General features: G+C 44.0%; 1 protein-coding gene across 1 annotated transcript in view; it reads right to left on the bottom strand.

Moving 5' to 3' along the window:
• The window catches only part of SNRK (SNF related kinase), a 52,808-nt gene that overhangs the window by 19,760 nt on the left and 11,671 nt on the right, over positions 1-21,377 (bottom strand). Inside the window, exon 2 of the mRNA XM_036762090.1 lies at positions 11,778-12,477. Coding sequence (XP_036617985.1) covers positions 11,778-12,366 — 589 coding nt within the window. The 5' untranslated portion in view covers positions 12,367-12,477. The remainder of the gene's footprint in view (positions 1-11,777; positions 12,478-21,377) is intronic.

Raw genomic sequence — 21,377 nt, 5'->3', positions numbered from 1 at the left:
CCTAGTCAGCTGCTCCAGGTCTATGCCCACCTGGAGCTGCAGCCCTATCCTGCCTGGACAGCTCCTTCCTGGGGCTCGGCTGTCGCTGTCAGCCCCTCCCTGAACCACAAGCACCATCCCTTCCCTCCTTTCTACTCCTCCTGCCTTTGTCAAGCCAGCCCCAAATCCAGAAGTCACCTTGGATGCCCTTCCCCACTCTCCCCCATCTCCAGTTATTCACTAAGTGTCCTCGGGGAGAGCTTCCTCTCACCCTCACATCTTAGGTCAAGCCATTAGTCAGTCAATCCGTCAATAAGCATTTATCAAGGACCTACAATATGCCAGACACTGTGCTAAGCACTAGGGATGTAAAAAGAGTCAAGATGGTCTTCGCCCTCAAGGAGCTTAGAATCTAATGGGGAAGCCAACATTCCCAACTCACCCTGATGACTACTATTTCTGATGCCATGCTGTCTGACTCCACCATGTTGGTGCCAACTCACCTAGCATCCAGCTGTGGTTCCCCAATGGAATGAAAGCTCCCTGAAGACAGCACCTTTGTAATCTTACCCATTTGAGCCTATACATTTAGCAGGATAGAGAACCCCACCCCTCCTTCCTAAGGTGACCTGTCTGCAGTCCTGGGTGAGTCAGCGGCCAGTCCTCTACCCCCACCATGTCTCAGACGCAGTAGGTGCCTAGATGTTTGCTGACATAAAGCGAGTAACCCACCTAATACTTAGCCCACTGTCTCATGAATACACCACACATACTTAGGCTTCCAGCCTTTCATTCATGATGCTTCCCTCATCTCTCCCCTCCACTTATCCATGTACCAAAGGCACAGTGGAGTGGACAAAGCACGGCACAGGAGTCAGGAGACAGATTCCAATCGTGGCTCTATACTTACTAGCTGGATGACCCTGGGTATATCACTTAACTCCCATAAGCCTCAGTTTCCTCACCTGTAAAATAGGGTGTGCTGTGCACTAGGAATGGGCTGAGTCCATCACCAAACCCCAGAGCTCACAGAGTAAAGCACAGGGATGTGGTAATAGCATTTTCAACCTTTCCTTTTCTTCTGGGCTATCCCCTGCCTCCTTAATCCTGACCAGTCTACACCTTCCCCCAGTTACAAATATTTCTCACCTGCCCAAGGACCTCCACCCCGCCCCTCCCCTTTGATACCCACCTCTGATAGCTGAGTTTCTCTCATTTGTGGAAATACTGACCACATCCCACAACATCACATTTCCCCAGAAACACAAGAGAACTTCCCCAACGATGTACCGCCCACTCAGCACAACCCCTAAGTCTGAGGCTTCGTGTAAGGCGAGACAGGAAGGACACGTAGATCTTCGCTGTTCAGCTTCTCCCTCATCCTGTGGATGCCAAGGAAAGAAGCCACCTTCTAGGTCACTGCACAAAATGAATAAAAGTGGTAATGATCTATAATAAGAATGATAACCATCTCCCTAAAACTCCTATGGAGCCAAAAAAGCCATGGATTAATTTGCACACACACACACACATACACACACACACACACACACACACACACACACACACACACACACATATAACTAGTTTTGTTTGTATATGTCTTCTTCAAGCTCTCACAGGGCAGTTTAGAAATGTCCACAATATGTTCGCCAATTAGTAATAAGAAATCAAGAGAGAACTGTAAAAGAAAGAGGGGAAGAAAAACAGCCCTGAGCACAGTCCATTCAGCCCCTGCTGTTTCCAGCAGATTCAAATAATTTCTGAAAAACGGAAAGGTTTGAAAGAATTACAAATCTTATTCTTCTACAATTAATTTGGGAAAGGCCGTGTGTGAATTTCGGTGCCTGACCCAGGGCAGACAAATGACCCCTGATCTTTGTTATTTGAGAGCTGTCCATCTTCTAGGCCTTTGGACTTCCCTTGGGCTGCTTCACCCCTCTACATAAGGTCTCTTTCACAAGGAGGCCAAGAAAAGAAAGAAAATCTGCCAATTCTGCTAAAACAGGGGCCCTGGTCCAAGGCTGGACTGGCTCTTCCCAAGTTAGGTGAAGGGATTATTAACTGACAATGCTGGTGCCCTCCCAACATAAGTGACCTTGTTCTCTCCTGTCAAGAAATAGACTCCTGTCCAGGAGGGCACTTTTTATCTCCCAATTTGAGAGGGGCAAGGTAAAAGCATGGATTAAAATGAAATTCAAATATTTTCCAAATACAGTTTAAACTAATGTTCCAACTACTGATTACTTACTGCAATTATGAGTTGAAATAATAAGGATGCCTCATTATAGCCTGAAGGTGACCTATATTTTTGAAAGCTAGCCAAAGACTTTCAGAGCAGCATAATGTGTCAAACACACTGGAGGCAATCTAAATGTCCAATAATAAGGGAATGGTTCAATGAATAACAGCCAGCATAAGACTTTTTGTTGTTACTCAGATCTTTCAGTCGTATTCGACTCTTCGTGACCCCATTTGGGGTTTTCTTTGGAGCGGTTTGCCATTTCCTTCTCCAGATAATTTTACAGATGAGGAAACTAAAGCAAACACTGAAGCAAAAAAGCCAATGAGGAGAAGAATGCCTTAAAAAGTGGAACTGGCCAAATGGAAAAAGAGGCACAAAAATTCACTGAAGAAAAAAACTCCTTAAAAAGTAGAATTGGCCAAATGGAAAAGGAAGTACAAAATCTCACTGAAGAAAATAATTCCTTAAAAATTAGAATTAAGCAAATGAAAGCTAATGATTTCATGAGAAATCGAGAAACAACAGAATAAACCCACAAGAATTAAAAATAGAAGACAATGTGAGATATCTCACTGGAAAAACAACTGACCTGGAAAACAGATCCAGGAGAGATAATTTAAAAATTATTGTACTACCTGAAAGCCATGATTTTTAAAAAAGAGCCTAGATATCATTTTTTAAGAAATCATCAAGGAAAACTGCCCTGATAGTCTAGAACTAGAGGGTAAAATAGAAATTGAAAGAATCTACCCATCACCTCCTAAAAGAAATCCCAAAATGAAAACTCTCAGGAACATTATACCCAAATTCCAGGGCTTGGTCAAGGAAAAAATACTACAAGCAGCCAGGAAAAAAAACAATTCAAGTATTGTGGAGTCAGAGTCAGGATAACACAAGATTTAGCAGGTTCTACATTAAGGGACAGAAGGGCTTGGAATATGATATTCTAGAGGACAAAAGAGCTAGGATTAAAACCAAGAATCACCAACCCAGAAAAATTGAGTATAATCCTTCAGAGGAAAAAAATGGATATTCAATGAAATAGAGGGCTTTCAAGCATTCTTGATGAAAAGACCAGAGTTGAATAGAAAATCTGACTTTCAAACATAAGATTCAAGAGAAGCATAAAAAGGTAAACAGGAAAGGGAAATCATAAGGAACTTGATAAGGTTAAGCTTTTTACATTCCTACATGGGAAGTTGATCCTTGTAACTCATAAGAACTTTCTCATTATCAGGACAGTTAGAAGGAGTAGATATAGACAGAGGGCACAAGTATAAGTTGAATATGAAGGGATATTATATAAAAAGATAAAAACTATGGGGTGAGAGAGGAATGTACTGGAAGAAAGGGAAAGGGAAAAGTAGAATGGGGTAAGTTATTTCACATAAAAAAACTTTTACGGTGGAGGGGAAGAGGAGGGAGGTGAGGGGGAGTGAGTGAACCTTACTCTTATCAGAGTTGGTTCAAAGAGGGAATAACATACATGCTTAATTGGGTATAAAAATCTATCTTACCCTACAGGAAAGTAGGAGGGAAGGGGGATAAGAGGAGGGGAGGAGTGCTGATATAAGGGAGGGCAGATTAGGTGACAGGGTAGTCAGAAGCAAAATGCTTTTGAGGAAGGACAAGGTGAAAAGAGAGAGAGAATAAAATAAATGGGTGGGGCGGGGGGAGGAGGCAGATAGGATGAAGGGAAATTCAGTTAGCAATATTAACTGTGAAAAAAATTTTGAAGGATGTTTCTCTGATAAAGGCCTCATTTCTCAAACATATAGAGAACTGAGTCAATTACAAAAACAAGAGCCATTCCCCAATTGATAAATGATCAAAGGATATCAGCAGTTTTCAGATGAAGTAATCAAAGCTATCTATCGCCATATGAAAAAATTACTCTCACTATTGATTAGAGAAATGCAAATTAAAACAATTCTGAGGTACTGCCTCATACCTCTTAGATTAGCTGATAGGACAGAAAAGGAAAATGACAAGTGTTAGGGGGAAAATGTGAGGAAAATGAGACATTAATGCAATTAATGCACTGTGGGTGGAGTTGTAAACTGACTCAACCATTCTGTAGAGCAATTTGGAACTATGCCCAAAGAGCTATAAAACCATGACCTTTGTATACCCTTTGACCTAGCAATACCACTACTAGGTCTGTATCCCAAAAGGGATAAAAAACAAAAAGGAAAGGGACCTATATGTTTCAAAATATTTATATCAACTCTTTTTTGATGGCAAAGAATTGGAAACTGAGGGGATGCCCATCAACTGGAGAATAGCTGAACAAATTGTGCTACGTGATTATGATGGAATACTACTGTGCTATGAGAAATGATGAGCAGGATCCTCTTGGAAACCTAAAAAGACTTGCATGGGCTGATGCAAAGGGAAATGTGCAGGGTGCAAAGTAACAGCGATATTGTCAGATGATCAGCTGTGAAGGACTTAGCTCTTCTCAGCACTATAATGATCTAAGACAACTCTGCAGGACTTGGGATGACAAGTGCTATCCATTCCCAGAGAAAGAACGGATGGGTGTCTGAACACAGACTGAAGCAGCCTGTTTTACTTTCTTTACTTTTCTTGAGGTTTTTTTTGGTCTAAGTTTTCTTTCACATGACTAACATAACCTATATCGGACTGCTTGACTTCTCAATGGGGGTGGGGATGTAGTGGGGAGGGAGGAAGAGCGAGAGTGTGGAACTCAAAGTTTTAAAAACGTATGCTAAAAATTGTTTTTACATGTAAATGGAGAAAACTAAAATACTAAATAAATTAAAAAAAAAAAAGAAAGAAATGAGGTTGTGAAAGGGCTGCTAGAGGAGATGTTTCCGGAACCATGACAACCCCGAAGCTACACATGCAACCTTCTTACATAACCACAGTTTGGTTTCCTTGACAACCAGGCTTGGTCCCCACGTGCCCTGCCCTGAGCCAGTCGGATGCACGGCTTGTGCCCTCACACTCATGTTTCTGAAAGAGGCAGTAATAGTACCCGCCCCCACCCCTCAGGAGCCGATCAACGCTGGGCTACTCAGAGAACGCAAAATCTTCTAGAATGTTCATTCTGCGGGTCAAACATTTCCCACCCAAGAAAGAATAACCATCAAACAACCTCCACTGAGGAAAGTCTTGGCTTTTCCTGTTCCATTGCTGATGTGGTGTGCCTACCTGCTGTCAGTTTACCAAGAACCATCCTGGAATAAACAACCCTCCCTAAAATGATTTCATTTCTTGGCTGTATAAGGTAAAATAGACCCTAAGTCATTAAAGTCCTCATTTGGTGAATCCCCTTCCTTTGTTTTCTGTATAACATTACACGAAATCTGAAAATGTTCCATTCACGGTCAGGCAATAGAACACACCTGACCTGATGCCCTGAGACATTCAGGCCAGCACCCCATGTGTGAGCAGAGGCCCCCAGCCGCAGCCCTCCCTCCCAGCTCTCCCAGCCTAGCAGAGAGTATAGAAATCCTCTGAGGATAGGTCTCCAAAGGAAAGGCTGCATCGGTCTATGTCCTACACAGGATAAATGTGCTGGGGTCACTTTTACTTTCATGCTCTGCTTGGACACACGGGGCCTGGGGACCAGCCTCAAATAAAGAAAGGAAACGTGGAGGGAGACTTCTGCAAGAAAGGGGAGAAAGACTGATTATCCTCCTATCACCAGAGCACATCAGGAGCCAAACACAATCCCCCAGAAATGAGGGAAGTGAATTAAAAACATGAAGGAGCCTGACTACCGTGTTCACTCACACCTCTGCAGGGTCGTCACATAGGCAGAAGACTGAGTGCTCTGGTCTTGCCTGGCCCTTCACCTGCTGAGAGTGCATCCCACTGACTTCTCTTTGGACATGGGCAGCGTCAACGGCTTCAAGGCCCTTCCTTTACATCTCTGAGGTGCCTCCCATGGGGAAGGCATCATTTCCCATGGTGCTGGGATTTCATCAGTGTCAGCATTCCCTACTCTGACACAGCTCCAGCCCCAGTGCAATGGAGAAAGGCCTGGGAACTTTTTGTAAAAATGTTTTGTCTCTCGTATTTCAACAGAATTGACTTCCTTTGTGATCTCAGGCATTGAACAACAGGATTCTGAGAAGGCTCCATCAGCTTCCCCAAAGTGACTACCCAAAGGGTCCAGGACACAGCCCCTGTAGTGGAGATCTCTAAACATTCAACGCCATGCAGCCAAACCGGTGGGTGAGTCTCTCTGAAATTAGCTGGATCACTCTCACAAGGAGCAGTCTACATACAACCTAGACAGGGGCATCAAACAACCCAAGCAGTAGGTACCGTGATGATCTTCAAAGGCACATTATAAAACCCTAACATGTAATACACACCTATATATGAAATGTTTTAAATCCCTAGTTTTCAGCCTAAAACCTATTTTAAACACATTATAAAACCTTTACAACATTAAGTCCATTTCAATTAACTGAACTTTCAGATATTTGTGAAAAATTGACACCAACATTTTAATAATTCTTAAGGTAGAAGCAGTTTCTTAAATGGCAATTTATACTTTTCAAAATGCTTTCACACACATTATTTCACTTGGTCCAATTCTCATAAAAGCCCAACGAGGCAAACTGAGCAAGTACATAATGTCATAAACTAATCTTTATTCATATATACAATTATAAACATCTACAAAGCCTATGTGCAATTTAATATGTATATATTAGAAGTCTTTTTGAAAGAAAAATTTATATACTTCCTTATTATAAAATTCTATTATTTCTACTCTTCCCTACCATGAACCCAGATGAATGGAGACCTCATGGTCCCATTCTCAAACAAGGGCTAGCAACTTCAAAAATGCCCATCTGTTATAACAAATACACACACAGGCAGCTGTGGGTGCCACAGTGCACAGAGCACTAGGCCTGGAATCAGGAAGACTCATCTTCGTGCGTTCAAATCCTACCTCAGACACTAGATGAGTGACCCTTGGCAAGTCACTTAACCCTGTTTGTCTCGGTTTCCTCAGCTATAAAATGAGCTGGAGAAGAAAATGGCAAACACTACAGTACCTCTGCCAAAAAAACCCCAATGGAGTCATGAAGAGTCAGATGTGATTGAACCAACTGAACAACAACATACACACGCATGTACACACATACGTTTCAAATACAAAAATGGCTTGTTAGATATCTTCAACAGACCCAGGTTCTGCTCCAGGCCCCACCCCTCTCCCCCTAAGTGAGTTAGATTACATTTAGGTTACTAGAATAAGTACCCCCATAAAATAGTTTTGTTACCAAGGCAAATTCTCCAGTTCTATCCAGGCCCTTGTTCCGTCAAAAATAAACCTTTACTTGTGAAGAAAGCATGACAAGGTCTGTGTTGGCAACCAAAAATGGGCTCCTTAGCACTTAGTCAACAAGTAGCCTTGACTAGTTTGGCTTTTTCCCCTGAACTGAATGCTGTTTGTATGTTGGACTGGAGTAAGCTTGTCGGCCCCTTCACCTTGCTTCCCTTGCTTAAGCTGATGGAAAGAACCTGTGCTTTCCCGGTCAACCCCTTCACCTTGCTTAAGCAGATTGAAAGAACCTGTGCTTTCTCCGGCGTACCTTACAACCCCGCAGAAGCTGGATGGTTAAAAGCAGCTCCTGTTAGAGCCAGAGGCTGCTACAGCCACAGCCACAGCTGAAGCAGGAGCTGCCAGTAGCAGAGCTGACCTACGGGAGGAAAGCTGAACAAAGACTTCAGGCCAGTGGGTAATCTTTTTACCATAGAGGGGGAAGCATGATTTTGCTTTACGCAATCATGCTTCTCTGTAGCCTCCTGGTTACTCTTTCAAGGCGTACTTATTGGGCCTGGAAGCTTTTGATCAATATATCAAAATGGGGTTGCTGGTTCATGGGTTGGTTACTGTGGAGCCTAAATATATGTTTTGATTCTTCTACCTTCTACTTTGAGAGTTTCTTATATCCGGCGGTTCTGAACCTTTCAGACATGTTTATGATCCTCTTTGAGATTATAAACTCTGCCCTCCTAATACAAGGTCCCTGCGCATGACAGACATGGTGTGGAGACAGGAATCCCAGACTGACTAAGGATGGGATCTGAGGGCACAGGGTGGGGGTAGGCAGAGAGCAGAAGAGCCCAGAATGGAGGGGGACCCAGAGGTGTCCACAGAAACAGGAAAGGTTGGAATGAGCAGATAATGAACACTCAGCGGATCTTCCCATGGAGAAGGAAATGCAAGTGGGGAGGGGGTGTCTCTCTGTGCCAGTATTCTGCATCCTTAGGTCACTTTATTAGAAATTTAATGTAGAAAGCAGAAAGAATCACAGACAGCCTCTCACAAACGTCAGAACTTTGGAGCCTTCTTCCTTCCCAAGCCCCATCGGTCACAACTTTCAAGTAGGTGGAACCACGTTCTAAACAAGTTTGAGGTAGGCAAAGGGGGAGCCTGAGGCAGGCACAGAGGATCACTAGTCATTTCTTTTTTTTTTTTTTAATTTATTTATTTATTTTTACTTTACCACACACAGTTCTACATAATTTTGAGATCCAGATTTTCTCCCCTCCCTCCCCCCTCCCTCCCCAGACGGCATGGAATCTCATATAACTATCACGTATAACTTCGCATTGAATTAATTTATACACTAGTCAAGTGGTTGAGAAGAATTATGACCAATGGAATGAATCATGAGAACGAAGAAACAGAACCAGAAAAAAAAAACAACCCAAAAACAAAAACAAAAGAGAAGCAAAAAAGGCGAGCATGTTCACTAGTCATTTCTAAAGTCCCCGGGCTAGGCCGAGCGGGCACCTTCCACAGCTGTCCTGTGATGCAGCGGACCATCATTCTTTCACAGATTTGGGGGGGGCCAGAGGCCTGCTCACAAACACAGAGCAAGGCCCCAACTTGAGGAACTTCCCCTCATGACCCCATCCTAGGCATCTGCCCAGGGGAGGGCACTCAGGTGGGACTTCGCCCACCTGCTCCCCTGTCCCAAGGTGGTGTGGAGTTTTGTGGGGTCTCCAGATCTACTTTCAAAAGACAGTTCTGTTCACTGACGCAGCTGTCACCTCAGTTTTGGCTACTAAGGAAATCAGACAATTTCAGACATATACGCATACATATGTGTATATGAGGACATACAGACATTTTTCTATTTTTTTAAACCTGCTTTCTTTGACAAGCATTTTCAAATTTCAAGGTTCCAAATAAGCCCATGGCTCTCGGACCCCATCATGTGAACACTCACTCCAGCCAAGCAGGTCACATTCCGTCCCTGAAGCTTCCCCAAAGTGGATCAAAGGGGCTCCTCTTGCTTCCTCCAGTCTTTGGAAGCTCTTCCCCTATCTCACATGCTCACTGTGGAATGCTGCAGAGCCTGGCTCTGGGGTCTGAGGATGTGGCTTCCAATCCAATGGCTGACACCCATGGCCTGTGTGACCTCAGGCAGATCACTTAACTGCCCTGGGCCTCAGTTTCCTCATCTGTAAAATGAGGAGCTTGGGAGAAGGGCTTGTTCCTTCCCTGCTCTAGACATGGCATCCACCCAGGAGCAGCCCTGTGCGTCCCTCCACCCGCAGCACTGAGCTTCCTGCAAATTTTGCTGCATGAATGAAGAGTTTAAACAGTTCATCTAGACTATTAATTAAAACAACATAAGGTCATAATAATCAATCCCCAAAGGATGTACTTTTGTCAAGGGGGGGGGTTACAAAATTCTCAGAAACCTAAACAAAAGTAATTTACTTTTACTTTAAAAATAATAATGGCCCACAACATTGCTAGGGGCAGAGTGACTGGTGGGAAGGGTGGGCCATAACATTCTCACTTGATGGGGGCTGGCAGTTATTGATCTCATGTTGCCATGTTCTTCCCCATCCAGAAATTCCTGAACTGGACCCTTGGATCTAGGGATCTCACTATTGGCTTCGAATCCTCACGGGCCAATGACAGAGAGGATCAATAGTTATTCAACAGTGTCCAAAACAGTCGCAAAAAGGCTGTGTGTAACAGAAAAACACAGAACAAGTGGAAATGAACTGGCTGCTGACCAGTGGAGACTGGCTGAACAAACTGTAAGGGACCACTTCTAGGGGAAGACACAGAGAAGGAACCCCTGGGAGCTGCCAGCAGAGACCACCCACCTCTGTACAGGAATTGAAGGAGGGTCTGAGCAGAGTCAGGGGCCTGGGGCTAATGTCCATGAGCTGCAGGACTTGGGCTAGGCAGTCCTTTTGAGGTCCCTCCTGGCTCCCTCTAAAGGTTGCCTAAGACTTGTCACACAACCCCCAGGGTCTAGTAGATCTGACAGAGCCCAGCTCTTTAGCCCCAGGCTAGGCTGCCTCTCACAAGACTCTTTGAATGAATGAAAAGAATTGATTAAGTGCCTACTGTGTGCTAAGCCCCTCGGAAAGAGGCAGGGGGGAGGTACTACAAACAGGAAAAGTCAGGCAGTCCCACATCCTAACTGGGGGAGCCAAGTCCCTGAGAGAGCCTGCCCACGAGGAGCAGGGCTGAAGACCCAGACGCTGGGAGGAAGGCCCAAAGACCAGAGCCAGCGTTCGCTGCTGACAGCCATCCTCTCCATAAGAAACGTTCAGCGCGGGCACAAGAGCCATCACTGGGTCTACTGGATTTACCTGATGTGTTCTATGGAAGGGGCCAGGGAGGGCAGCTCATTGGGAGGGGTCTGGCCAGACAAGGAAGCCACCACTGGCCCCATTTCACAGGCCTGTGCAGACTGTGGTAAATGGCATTAAAGCAAACATCAACCTAATCCTCCCGAACTCCCAATGAGGAGAACCCAAATCGAGAAACTTTGTTTGTCCAGACCACTGAAAATAGTCAGTGGTTTTCCTCCAATCATGGAAGAGCCTATAGCCTCATCTGACGAGTGGGACAGGGACCCAAAGCCCCCCTGGCAGCTCTATGTCAAGGGCCAGATTTGCCTTCCAGCTGCCCCGATTCCCCTGGTGCCTCTACCTTAGGAGAAACGTCCAAGAAGCCGAACACTTGCCAGCCCTCCCCTCAAGAAGAGCAGCAGGGCCTGAGTGGAGCAGACATGCCCCGTCCCTTGGCAGGTCCTCACATATGTGTGACAGATGCTCCCCCCCACCCAAGAAGGCCCTTGGAGGACATCTTGGAATATCTGGATTCTCTCCCTAATGTGCGTCTCAGGAAGAGGCTAATGGGGAGTAGCCGTCTACCAAGAGCATGAGCCTCCAGATACTGACCATGAACCGAGGCAGCCATGGCCACCAAACATGGCTGTTCAAGACTTAGGAAACCTATTATGACAACAGGGTATGTGGACTTCTTTGGTAGAAACACCAAGCATCCTTGGCATAGTCAGTCTCCCTCACAAGGTTTCCTGTCATAAGCCGGATCCCACTTGGTGAGGGAGGCCTCTTCTACACAAAGCCCCTCCCTTGTCTACCCTTGGGTGACCAGCCTACCTGGTCTTCTCGCCGGCCTCCCCACATAACATGCCCCCCCCACACAGGTCACCCTCCCACTCCTGCACACGTGAGGTGCTCGTGTGAGGGATGGGCCAGTGTACAGACAAGGACCTACCTACAGCAGGAGCATCGTACTCATCCCCGAGCAGAATTTCAGGAGCAGAGTATGCAAGAGACCCACAACTTGTGGTGAGCTTCTTTCCAGGCTGAAATTTGTTGCTAAAGCCAAAGTCTGTCAGCTTCACAAGTCCTTGTTTTTCAAAAAAGACCACGTTCTCAGGCTTCAAGTCTCTGTGGACTACATGGAGTTTATGGCAGTAAGATATAGCATGAACTATCTGAGCAAAGTACTTCTTGGCGAGGTCTTCGTTGAGACCCTCCTCGTGTTTCATGATGTAGTCAAACATGTCTCCTCCATCTCCAAGCTCGAGGATAAGGTAAAGCTTGGTCTGAGTGTCAATGACCTCATAAAGGCGCACGATGTTGGGGTGCTGCACAAGCTTCATGCAGCGGACTTCTTGGAAGAGGTGACCGGTGGCCAGAGTGTCCAGTTTGGTCTTGTCAATGACCTTCACCGCCACTTTTTCCCCTGTAAAAACGTGCCTGGCAAGTTTGACCACAGCAAAGTGGCCTCTGCCCAAGGTCTTATCCAGGTCATACAAACCAGCGATTTTCCCATCATACCCTCTCTTGAAACCTGCCATACTGTTCCAGGGGAGGGAAGGACGCTCAAACCACCTGCCGCTGCTGGGCTCTTCTCATAGAAGACTCTCTGATGAAAAGAAATCGTCCATGTTTTCCGTCCCCAAACACATCTGCAAGACAAGGAAAAAAAAATGACTACTGGTAACCCTGCCTTTACTAGGCCATATGTGACCAGAGCTTTAGTTCCTAATGAGAACCATGCATTCTCATGCTCTAGGAATAAAAGCACTTTAAGACATGTAACAAGAGCTTGTAACAAGAATCGATTGCTCAGCTTCACAATAATACCCTGAACACCCTTGACATACCTCCCATCTGCACTATCTCAGATGAAAATTCAAAAACCATAGGAAAATTATACTTTCACTAAGTATTACTTTTTACTATAATTAAAACAATATGAAAATTAGCAAATTTCAATGAGCTTTTAAGAGCTAATGCTTTTACAAAGTAGATTCCACCCTCTGCTATAAATTAAGCCAGGTTTGGTGAAATGATTCATATGTGGCCAGCAACCAAAAACAAGGTATTTTTTTAAGAGTTAAGGCAAAATAGTTTGGAAATCTAAGCACAAGCAACATTGTAGGACTTTTATTATATTCACTTAATTTAGTCAAGAGAACTTTACAATTGGCATGGTCTTATTATATTCATAAATCAAACACATTTCAATACTTCAAAAGACTTAATTGGTGTAGGTAACAGCTTCCCCAGTGCTGATCACACCTTACTAGACCACTTCATTCATTCCTGTGGTCAAAACAATCATCCATCAACTGTGGATCAGCCTGTTCATGAGCATTATGATTTAACAATGCCCATAAAGAACCTAATTCAAGGAGTCCTATAGAATTAGGTGAAGACAACTAATTGGGAGAGTGTTTTGTTTTTTTTTTAACTAGCAAGGCATCAATATTTGTAAGAACTGAAAGCCATGGAATTTGCTAATGATGTATCCTTCCCCCCATCCCAGACTTAATGTACCTTCCAGTCATTTCTCTTTTGTCTTCACACAAATCTACAGTCAGCTCTCAATGTAAACATTAGCCTCTAAAGTCACTCAAGAGTTCTCCACAAACTTGTGATGACTGGAACAGGGGGATGTAAGCTCCTTGAGAGTGGGGGTCATCGCTGGCTCTTTCCCTGTATCCCCCCAAGATTAATATATACTATGCCTTGCCCATAATATGAATTTCTTGAATGAACAGTCAAATTAAATGTATCCTCTAAGACTTGAGACTTCAGGTGACTCAGATTAATTTCTATTAAATCTTTTTATTCGAATCAGACTTTTCAAGGATAAAAATTGCTGGGAAATGGTAAACAAATAAACAAACAAACAAGTGGAGTCAGAGACCCCTCCTTGCAAGAGACTGCTGCTCCTTGGCTGTATGGCCCTGGTCAAGCCATTCACTCCCATCGGCCCATTTTTTTTCTATCATCTATCTAACGGGGAGCAGACCAATGCTAGGAGGCTGTCACAAACTCCACCATCAAAATCAGCGAGAAGCCATTCCAAGGCAGTCCTGCAAAGTGGCAAGCTCGCACATTTGTCAACTCTAACCAGGGAAATGGAGCATCAGGCATCAAAGTAGTTTAACAAACAATCCACGACTTTCTAACTTTTCAAGGAAATCTGTTCCTTGGGCAGTCCTAGGCCTGGGCCTGACAGATGTCAGAGTTCTCTTCACCTAAGGAAGGACGGGAGGTGAGGAGAGGGAAGCAGCAGAGGAGGAAGGGCCCAATACTGGCTAATTTGGAAGTCAGAAAGAGAAAAAGATGCTTTGAAACCTACATGAAATTTGGGATTTTCACTGTAAAGGCCAAGCTTTACTTTAAGCTGCTCATCTTTATTATCCCCACCTGGGGGAGGTATGAGAAGGAAGCGACAATCTTTTTAAAACGAAACATTATCTCCTACTCTGCAGCCAGCCCAGCCCATCCCTAAGGAAGGGTGGCGGGGGACTGAGAGGGTAGTTCAGTAGAGGCCGGTGCCTCATACCCATCCTTAGCATGGAAGAGGAGAGACATGCAAAACTGAATTGCTTTCAAGCTGCTCCAAAGTCAGGTCCTCACAGTGCGACTTCCAGTTTTGTTGGAAATACTGCCCATACACCCAAATGCAAACACAAGTACTGCAGTTTCTCCGAACAAACAAGAGTTGTTATCTGTACTGCATTGCTTTCTTTCCACTGACACACATACCAAAGAGCTGACATTTGAAAAAAATCTGTCCTAAAACCACATTTATTAAAAGAGCTCGCTTTATCCACAGAACACAGTAGTCAGGCCTATCTGCGGGGGGGAGAAATTTCAGGGGCAAGAACTAGTGTTCTCACTCAATACACTAACCCTCATTTTGCTGTTAAAATTAGGAAGAAACAATGCTGAGAGCGATAATAATGCATTAGCAAAACTATCCATTAAGTACTAGAACAATCCACTTCCTTTAAAAACAAAATTTAATGCAAGTCTGAGCATTTCAAAAGAGTAGAGGCTGCAGCCCAGCCTCCACTCCTGTTTCCCGAGGAACTGAAGGTCACAGGATCTTCCGCTTCCCCTTTCCCCCCGCCAAATCAGGACCACCCCCCCACCCCCAGCAGCAGGAGGACAGTGAGCACTCTAAGGAGGAGGAGCAGATGGATCACCATTCTGGTCACAGGTGACCCAAGGGGCCTCGACATCTCCCGTGGTCTGGCCTTCCTTTGTGCACAGGGCCCAGTGCCCATAAGCACCCAATCCCTTGTTGCCTGACTGAAGCCGTAGCTGTGTGAGCCTGGACAAGTCATGGACCCCTCTGAGAGTCTGGTGAAGCCAATGCTGAAATAGTGGAAGGAAAGGGCAAGGTTCAGTTAGACGTTTGTGAAAATAAAAAAGGAATTGTTTTTCCATAGGAGTTACCAGACTCCCTGAAATCTAGCCATGGACCCCTTGGCCTATGTACCCTCAGTTAAGAACCCCTTCTCTAAAGCTAGAAAGTGCTCAAGAGCCATCAAACTACACTGGCAAAGAGAGTCAACAGACAGACAAAATCACACGTCCAGAAAGAAAAAAAGAAAGAATTCAAAGTCATCGTCAAATGTTACCTCTGTAAATCAAAGATGAAAAATGCAGAGAAATGAAGGTTCACATTCCTGCAACTTTCCAGAACACCCTCCCAAGGCCCTGCACCCCGTCTACCACAGGTTTCTTCCATTAGAATGTAGAGTTAGAATGCCCCCTGAGGGCAGGCACCACCGGATTCAGGCAGGTCCAGCACACAATTAGCCTTTCATTAGTACTTGCTCCTTCATTCAAAACTGTCCAAGGTCCAAATTAAAAGTGACTGCATGTGATAATCATGCTATAGGACAAAAGCAAAGTGGAGAATATGGGAAAACTAAACTGAGTCACCTTTAGTTTTTTATTCCTATAATAATGTTCTTATAGCTAAGACTGAGTCAACAATTCTTTAACCAAGAAGATGCCCGACTATAAAAATGCATTCTATAAAGTGGCATCCCCAGTGTTCATTTCAATTGGCTTTTAGGGTATTGCTGAGGTTTTCTTTAGGTTTGCTCCTAATTTTCCATTGACTTGGACACTTTGCCCTCCCACTTAATGAATTTCTCTACTCTACAAAATGGCCATTTCCCAGGATCCCTCCCTGATCTACGCATGATGCAAATAAAGAAGAACTGTTCATATACATATATATTTATATAAATGTGTGTATGTCTGTCTATATATAGACACACATACATACATACATGTATGATATTAAAGGATAAGTTTAATAAATGCTTGTTGACAGAAAGCATTAGCAGAAGGTCAGATGGTGGTGGCCAAGAAAGTCCTTCTAGAGAAGGTAGAATTGTAACTGAGTCTCGAAGGAAGCCAGGGAAATGAACACAGAGGTGAGGGAGCTGAGTGTTCGTTCCCAAGGATGGGGGAACCACCAGTGCAAAAGGCCCAGGGAGAGGAGACAAAAGTACTGTGTTTGAGATGGGCAAGCAGGCTAGAACACAGAGTACCCAGGAAGAGGCCAAGCAGGAGGCTTGCATTTGATTCTGGAGGCTCTGGGGAGCCCCTGAAGGTCACAGGGGAAGGGGGTGACACAGTCAGAGCTGCCCATTGGGTGCCTTCCCACTGTCTTTAGAGTGACTCTAGTTCTTCAGTAACAGAGCTACGCCAAGTCTCACAGGATGAATAGTGAGATTAGACACGTGGGCTTTGGTTTGGGGGGACCATCAGAAAGCACTTGGGTCAACATAAAGCAGTTTCCTAATCTAGCTGGTGAGATGAAATAGAACATGAGGAAAAGTAGCTGTGTCCTTTCAGGATTCCTAATCACTGAGGCAGGTGTACTCCAGAATTTAGAAAAAGAACATTTCAAAAAGTTCAGAGAAAAGATAGACCTGAGGCCCTCGTGTCCCAAAGCTAACAGGGATGAAGTCTCCAGGGGAGAAAAGGCTCCCAAACACAAAACCTTGCAAATGATCAACCCTGCCCAGGAAGTAAGAGGGAGACATTTAAAGAGTCCCAGACTTCCATGGAAGAGCACCAGCCCCATAACACAAATGCAAATGAAGGCAGCCCAGCTGGCCCAAGGATGGACACCAAAGAGTGACCCCCAGAAGAAAGGTCTCGGCAACGCGAAAGCCAAAAATGAACTAAAGCTTGTTTAAAAAAAATGCCGAGGACAAAAAGGAGAGCTTTTCAAGGAATACTCAGTGTGACAAGATCAAACACAAAAAGTGAAATCACTCAACTCCTATTTCGTTTTTGTCTCTCAAGGAAAACAATTCTCAAGATGGCAAAGAGGATACACAGCATTAGGATGGAATCACAGCCGCACCCAGAACTGACAGCATCTCTGGGGCGCTTTGCTTCCATGTCTGATTTCTGAAACACACAGTGACTGGGAGGGAGGTGAGGCAGACAGAGGTCAAGTGACTTGCCTGGGGCCACACAGCTAGGAAGTGTGTGAAACAGGATTCAAACTCAGGTCTTCCTGACAGCTAGTCTAGTGCTCTTAGCCACTGAGCCTCCAGCTGCCTCTGAAGGACTGAAGGAGCTCAGAGATGAGATCAGTAAAGAATTCTGGAGAACAGAAAAGGCTCTGAAAGATGGAGACGGGCCAAAGGTCATCCAGTTTCCAAAAAGCAAGAAAGCAGACTCCTCAAACTACGAGCAAGTGAGTCTGGCTCAGATCCTTAGGCAGATTCTGGGATAGACTGTTTTCACACAAAGGTTCAGGGCTGGTTTTTGTTATGACATCCCTCATAATACAAGTCTAACAGAGAGGAAGAAGAAGGCCTCCACAAACCAACCGAGAGGGTGCCCATGGCTGCTGTTCCACGCTGGGTCCAGACCCCAGGCCTCTAGGGTCTGCCAAGGCAGGGGCATCCTCCCCATCTGCACACCATCTGGCTGGGGCCCCTTCCCTCCTTGGCATGTTCATCTAAGTCCTTAAGCCACGGCTGAAGGACTCGGACAAGTTGGAGAGTCGGGAGCAGCGACTGGGACAGAGAAGGTATTACTTGTGCTGCCCAAGCATCAGGTGAATGAACTGGGGCGAGAGGGCATCTGTCTTCAGGTGTGTGTGGGAGGGATCAGCTTTGTTCTGCCTGGCCCCAGAAGATAGAACCAAGAGCTGCAGAAGGTACACAGAAGACAACTGGTCTACGTGGGTTGTCTCAGTGACTCAGCCCTCCTAAGAAACCTTCAGGCGGAGACTCGATGACCACTTACCTGTTACAGTGGAGGTGTCTTTGGTGTCCAGGTTGGACCAAATGGCTGCTGATGCTCCTTCCAAATCTCTAATCCTGTGATTCTGTGACGTTCTCCCTTGGGCCCAGGGACCTCCAAGCCAACCAAGGGAGGGGCATTCTTCCCCCAAGAGGGAGGACCAACAGGCCTGACCCTCTGCCTTGACTGTGCCCTGCAGTGCTCCCAAACTGGCATCATCTGCCCCACCACAGAATCCCTAGGACTTCTGGTCTTTTCCTTCTGCCCTACAGAAGAACTGTACATATTTTCTCCCCACCAAGCAGAGGGTGAGCTTCTTGAGAGCAGGGACTGCTTGGCTTTATCTATTTGTGTGCACACTGCTTGGTATAAAGGGAACACAAAGAAACGCTTCTTCATTCATCTTCTAAGCACACTAATATCTTATTATATTCATGTACAACACATTTAACCATTCTCCAATTGGGGAGCATCTCTTTACTTCCAGTTCTTTGCTACCCACGGCCCCATACAAATATGGGGCCTGTCTTTGTCACTTGGGGATTCACCCAGCAGTAGAATCCAGTTAAAGGGTAGAAATCCATTTAGGATTTTCTTCACATAATTCCAAACAGCATTCAGCAGGGCAGGAACAACTCACTTCTTTGCCAGCAATGCCCTTGGGTGCCTGCCTTTCCACACAGACAACTCTGTGGCTGGGCGTGAGGTGAAAGCACAAGGTAGTTTAGATTTGCATTTCTCTTCTTAGTGATTCGGAGCCTTCTTTCACATGGCTGTTATTTATTCATCTCTTAGTCTGGGATGGCTTTTGGTCCTAGCCACTTCTGATAGGTGTCTAATCCTGGTACCCTTCATTTTATTTATGTGAAAGCTTTTCAATTTGATAGAACCAAAGGCATTTCTCTTTTGTAATCATCTCTACCCCTTGTTTGGATAAGAATTTGTCCCTTACTCAGAGCTGTGAAAGACACAGGAACTGCTTCTCTTCTGTTTGTTTGGTTGTTTTTTTCTTTTTTTTAATGATCTGGTCACTGTTCAGTTTACATACCTAAGATACTGGTCTGAACCTAATCTCTGCCAAGCTGCCTTCCTATTTTCCCAGAAATAATTGTCATGTAGGGAGTTCTTTTTGTCTGCAGCTTTGCTGAACGCTGGGTTATTAAATCCAATTACTTATGATTCTTCTTTGTCTACAGTCTGTTTCACGGATCTACTTCTCTTTTTAAAATTAATACAAGTGGCTTGGATGATTATTGCTCTAGAGCAGGGCTGTCCAACCTTAGGTTTCTATTGAAACAATAGACAATATATTTTGATTTGCCATTTTAGTGAGAGCTCTGCAGTAGCTCCGCTTAGTTTACTAAAGCACTTATGTAAATTTCTATGCTTGTAGGCTGGCCCCATAAATCACACTGTAGGCCATGTGGGCTGTATTTTGGACAGCCCCGCTCTAGAGTATAAGTTCTCAAAGTGGGCAATACTCCTCCTCCCCTCCCCTAGGGCACTGGAATGATCCAGGGAGGCAGTAGTAACCTCCCATGCAACTGGGGAGTGTTGAATAAAAATAAGGGGGCAGTGGAAACATAAGAAAAGAAGAGAAGAAAATTTTGAAAAACCATTTGTACCCATTTCATCCATTGTGTAACAGAGTTAAAGTCAGAGTGATTACATTGTTTTCCAAATAAACACACAAAATGGAAGTTATAACCCATCAGTGGTAAAGTCCACCGACAGGTCTTAACAAACAAGTGTTGGCAGGCAAGAGTGTTGTACATTGTCAGGAAGTCCAGCATACATCAGCTGGAATATGTGCATGTGATGACTTGTTTATAATACATTATAATACATGATGCAATATGTGTCATCAAAACTTCAATGCAGAAAAAAACTTACAAATTTACAACAAATTATTAAATGGATGCACCATTTTTACAAAGTATATTTTATATATTTTTTGAAATGACACAAATTTTTTTAAAAAGCTGTTAAAGGGTTAAAGAAAGTAGTTTTCCAGGGGTTGTTGAGTAATTTTTTTTAAAAGGGGGCAGTAGGCCAAATAAGTTTGGGAACCTGTGCTCTAAAGTATGGTAGGAGGTCTGGAAGTGCTGTTTCTTCTTCATATCTATCTTTTTTCATTACTTGCATACATTCTTGTATGCCTTCTAGATCTTTCTTTCTCCAAATGAATCTTGTTATTATGTTGTCTAGTCCTGTAAAGTATCCCTTTGGTAGTAAGATTAGTGTAGCACTAAATCTGTAAGTTAACTTTAGTAACATTATCATTATTTTATTATAATGACATAGCCGTGCCATAAGCATTGACTATCTCTCCAGTTATTTGTGTTATTTATTTTTTTAAGGAGAGTTTTATAATTTAATCTATTCAAGTATTGAGTGTACTTTGGTAGACTGACTCCCAGATAATTTATGCATTTTATAATTTTTATGAGACTACTTTTCCTGGTTATTGCCTCCTAGATTTGTTTTTTCTATAAAAAAAATTGTTGATTTTTCTGGGTTTATTGTCTTAGTTTTTATTGTTTGTTTTATTGTCTACAACTTTATTTAAGCTATTGTCTCAATACTTTTTTCCCTGAATCAATAGGATTTTCTAAGCAAACCATCATGTCATCAGTGAAAAGGATAGTTTTATCTCTTCTTTGACTATCATTATAGCTTTAATTTCTTTCTCTTGTCCTACTGCTAACACTTCTAGAACTAAGACAAATAACAATGGAAAAAAGAGGGATCCTTGCTTTACACCTGTATTTACTGGGAAAGCTTCTAATGTTTCCCTATTGCATATGCTTGCTTCCCTATATCATATTAAAAAAAGATCCTTCAATGCCCATTCTTTGTAGGGTTTTTAGCATTTCCAGCTTGGCAGGACCTGCCAGAGCTTTGGTGCTTTTGACACATTTTTCAAGAACCCATGAAACATCACAAGAAATGGAGGATGACATGTCTCATCATGCACTTAATTTCATATGGTCTGTCTGAAGCCCTCTTACTCATGACATCTTGTACAGAGGTGGCCCTGAGTACAGAAAGGCTCTGCCCAGCAGAGGACAAGATGGATGGTTTTCCTGCATGTGCCTGGTGATTGACTGTATGTCTGTTGTCCAAGAACCAGACCAGCAGAGAGGTTCATCACCAAGATGGCTACAAAGAGATGAAATTTTTGGCCATAGTAACTCCAAAAGACCTTGTACTGAGTTCAATAAGGGTTATAATCTGCATCAGTGCAGAGAGTACTAACATGAACAAAATTATTGCTGAC

This window comes from Trichosurus vulpecula, chromosome 5 (genome assembly GCF_011100635.1).
Source record: "Trichosurus vulpecula isolate mTriVul1 chromosome 5, mTriVul1.pri, whole genome shotgun sequence".
Lineage (NCBI taxonomy): Eukaryota > Metazoa > Chordata > Mammalia > Diprotodontia > Phalangeridae > Trichosurus > Trichosurus vulpecula.
This window is presented reverse-complemented; position numbering and strand designations above follow the sequence as displayed.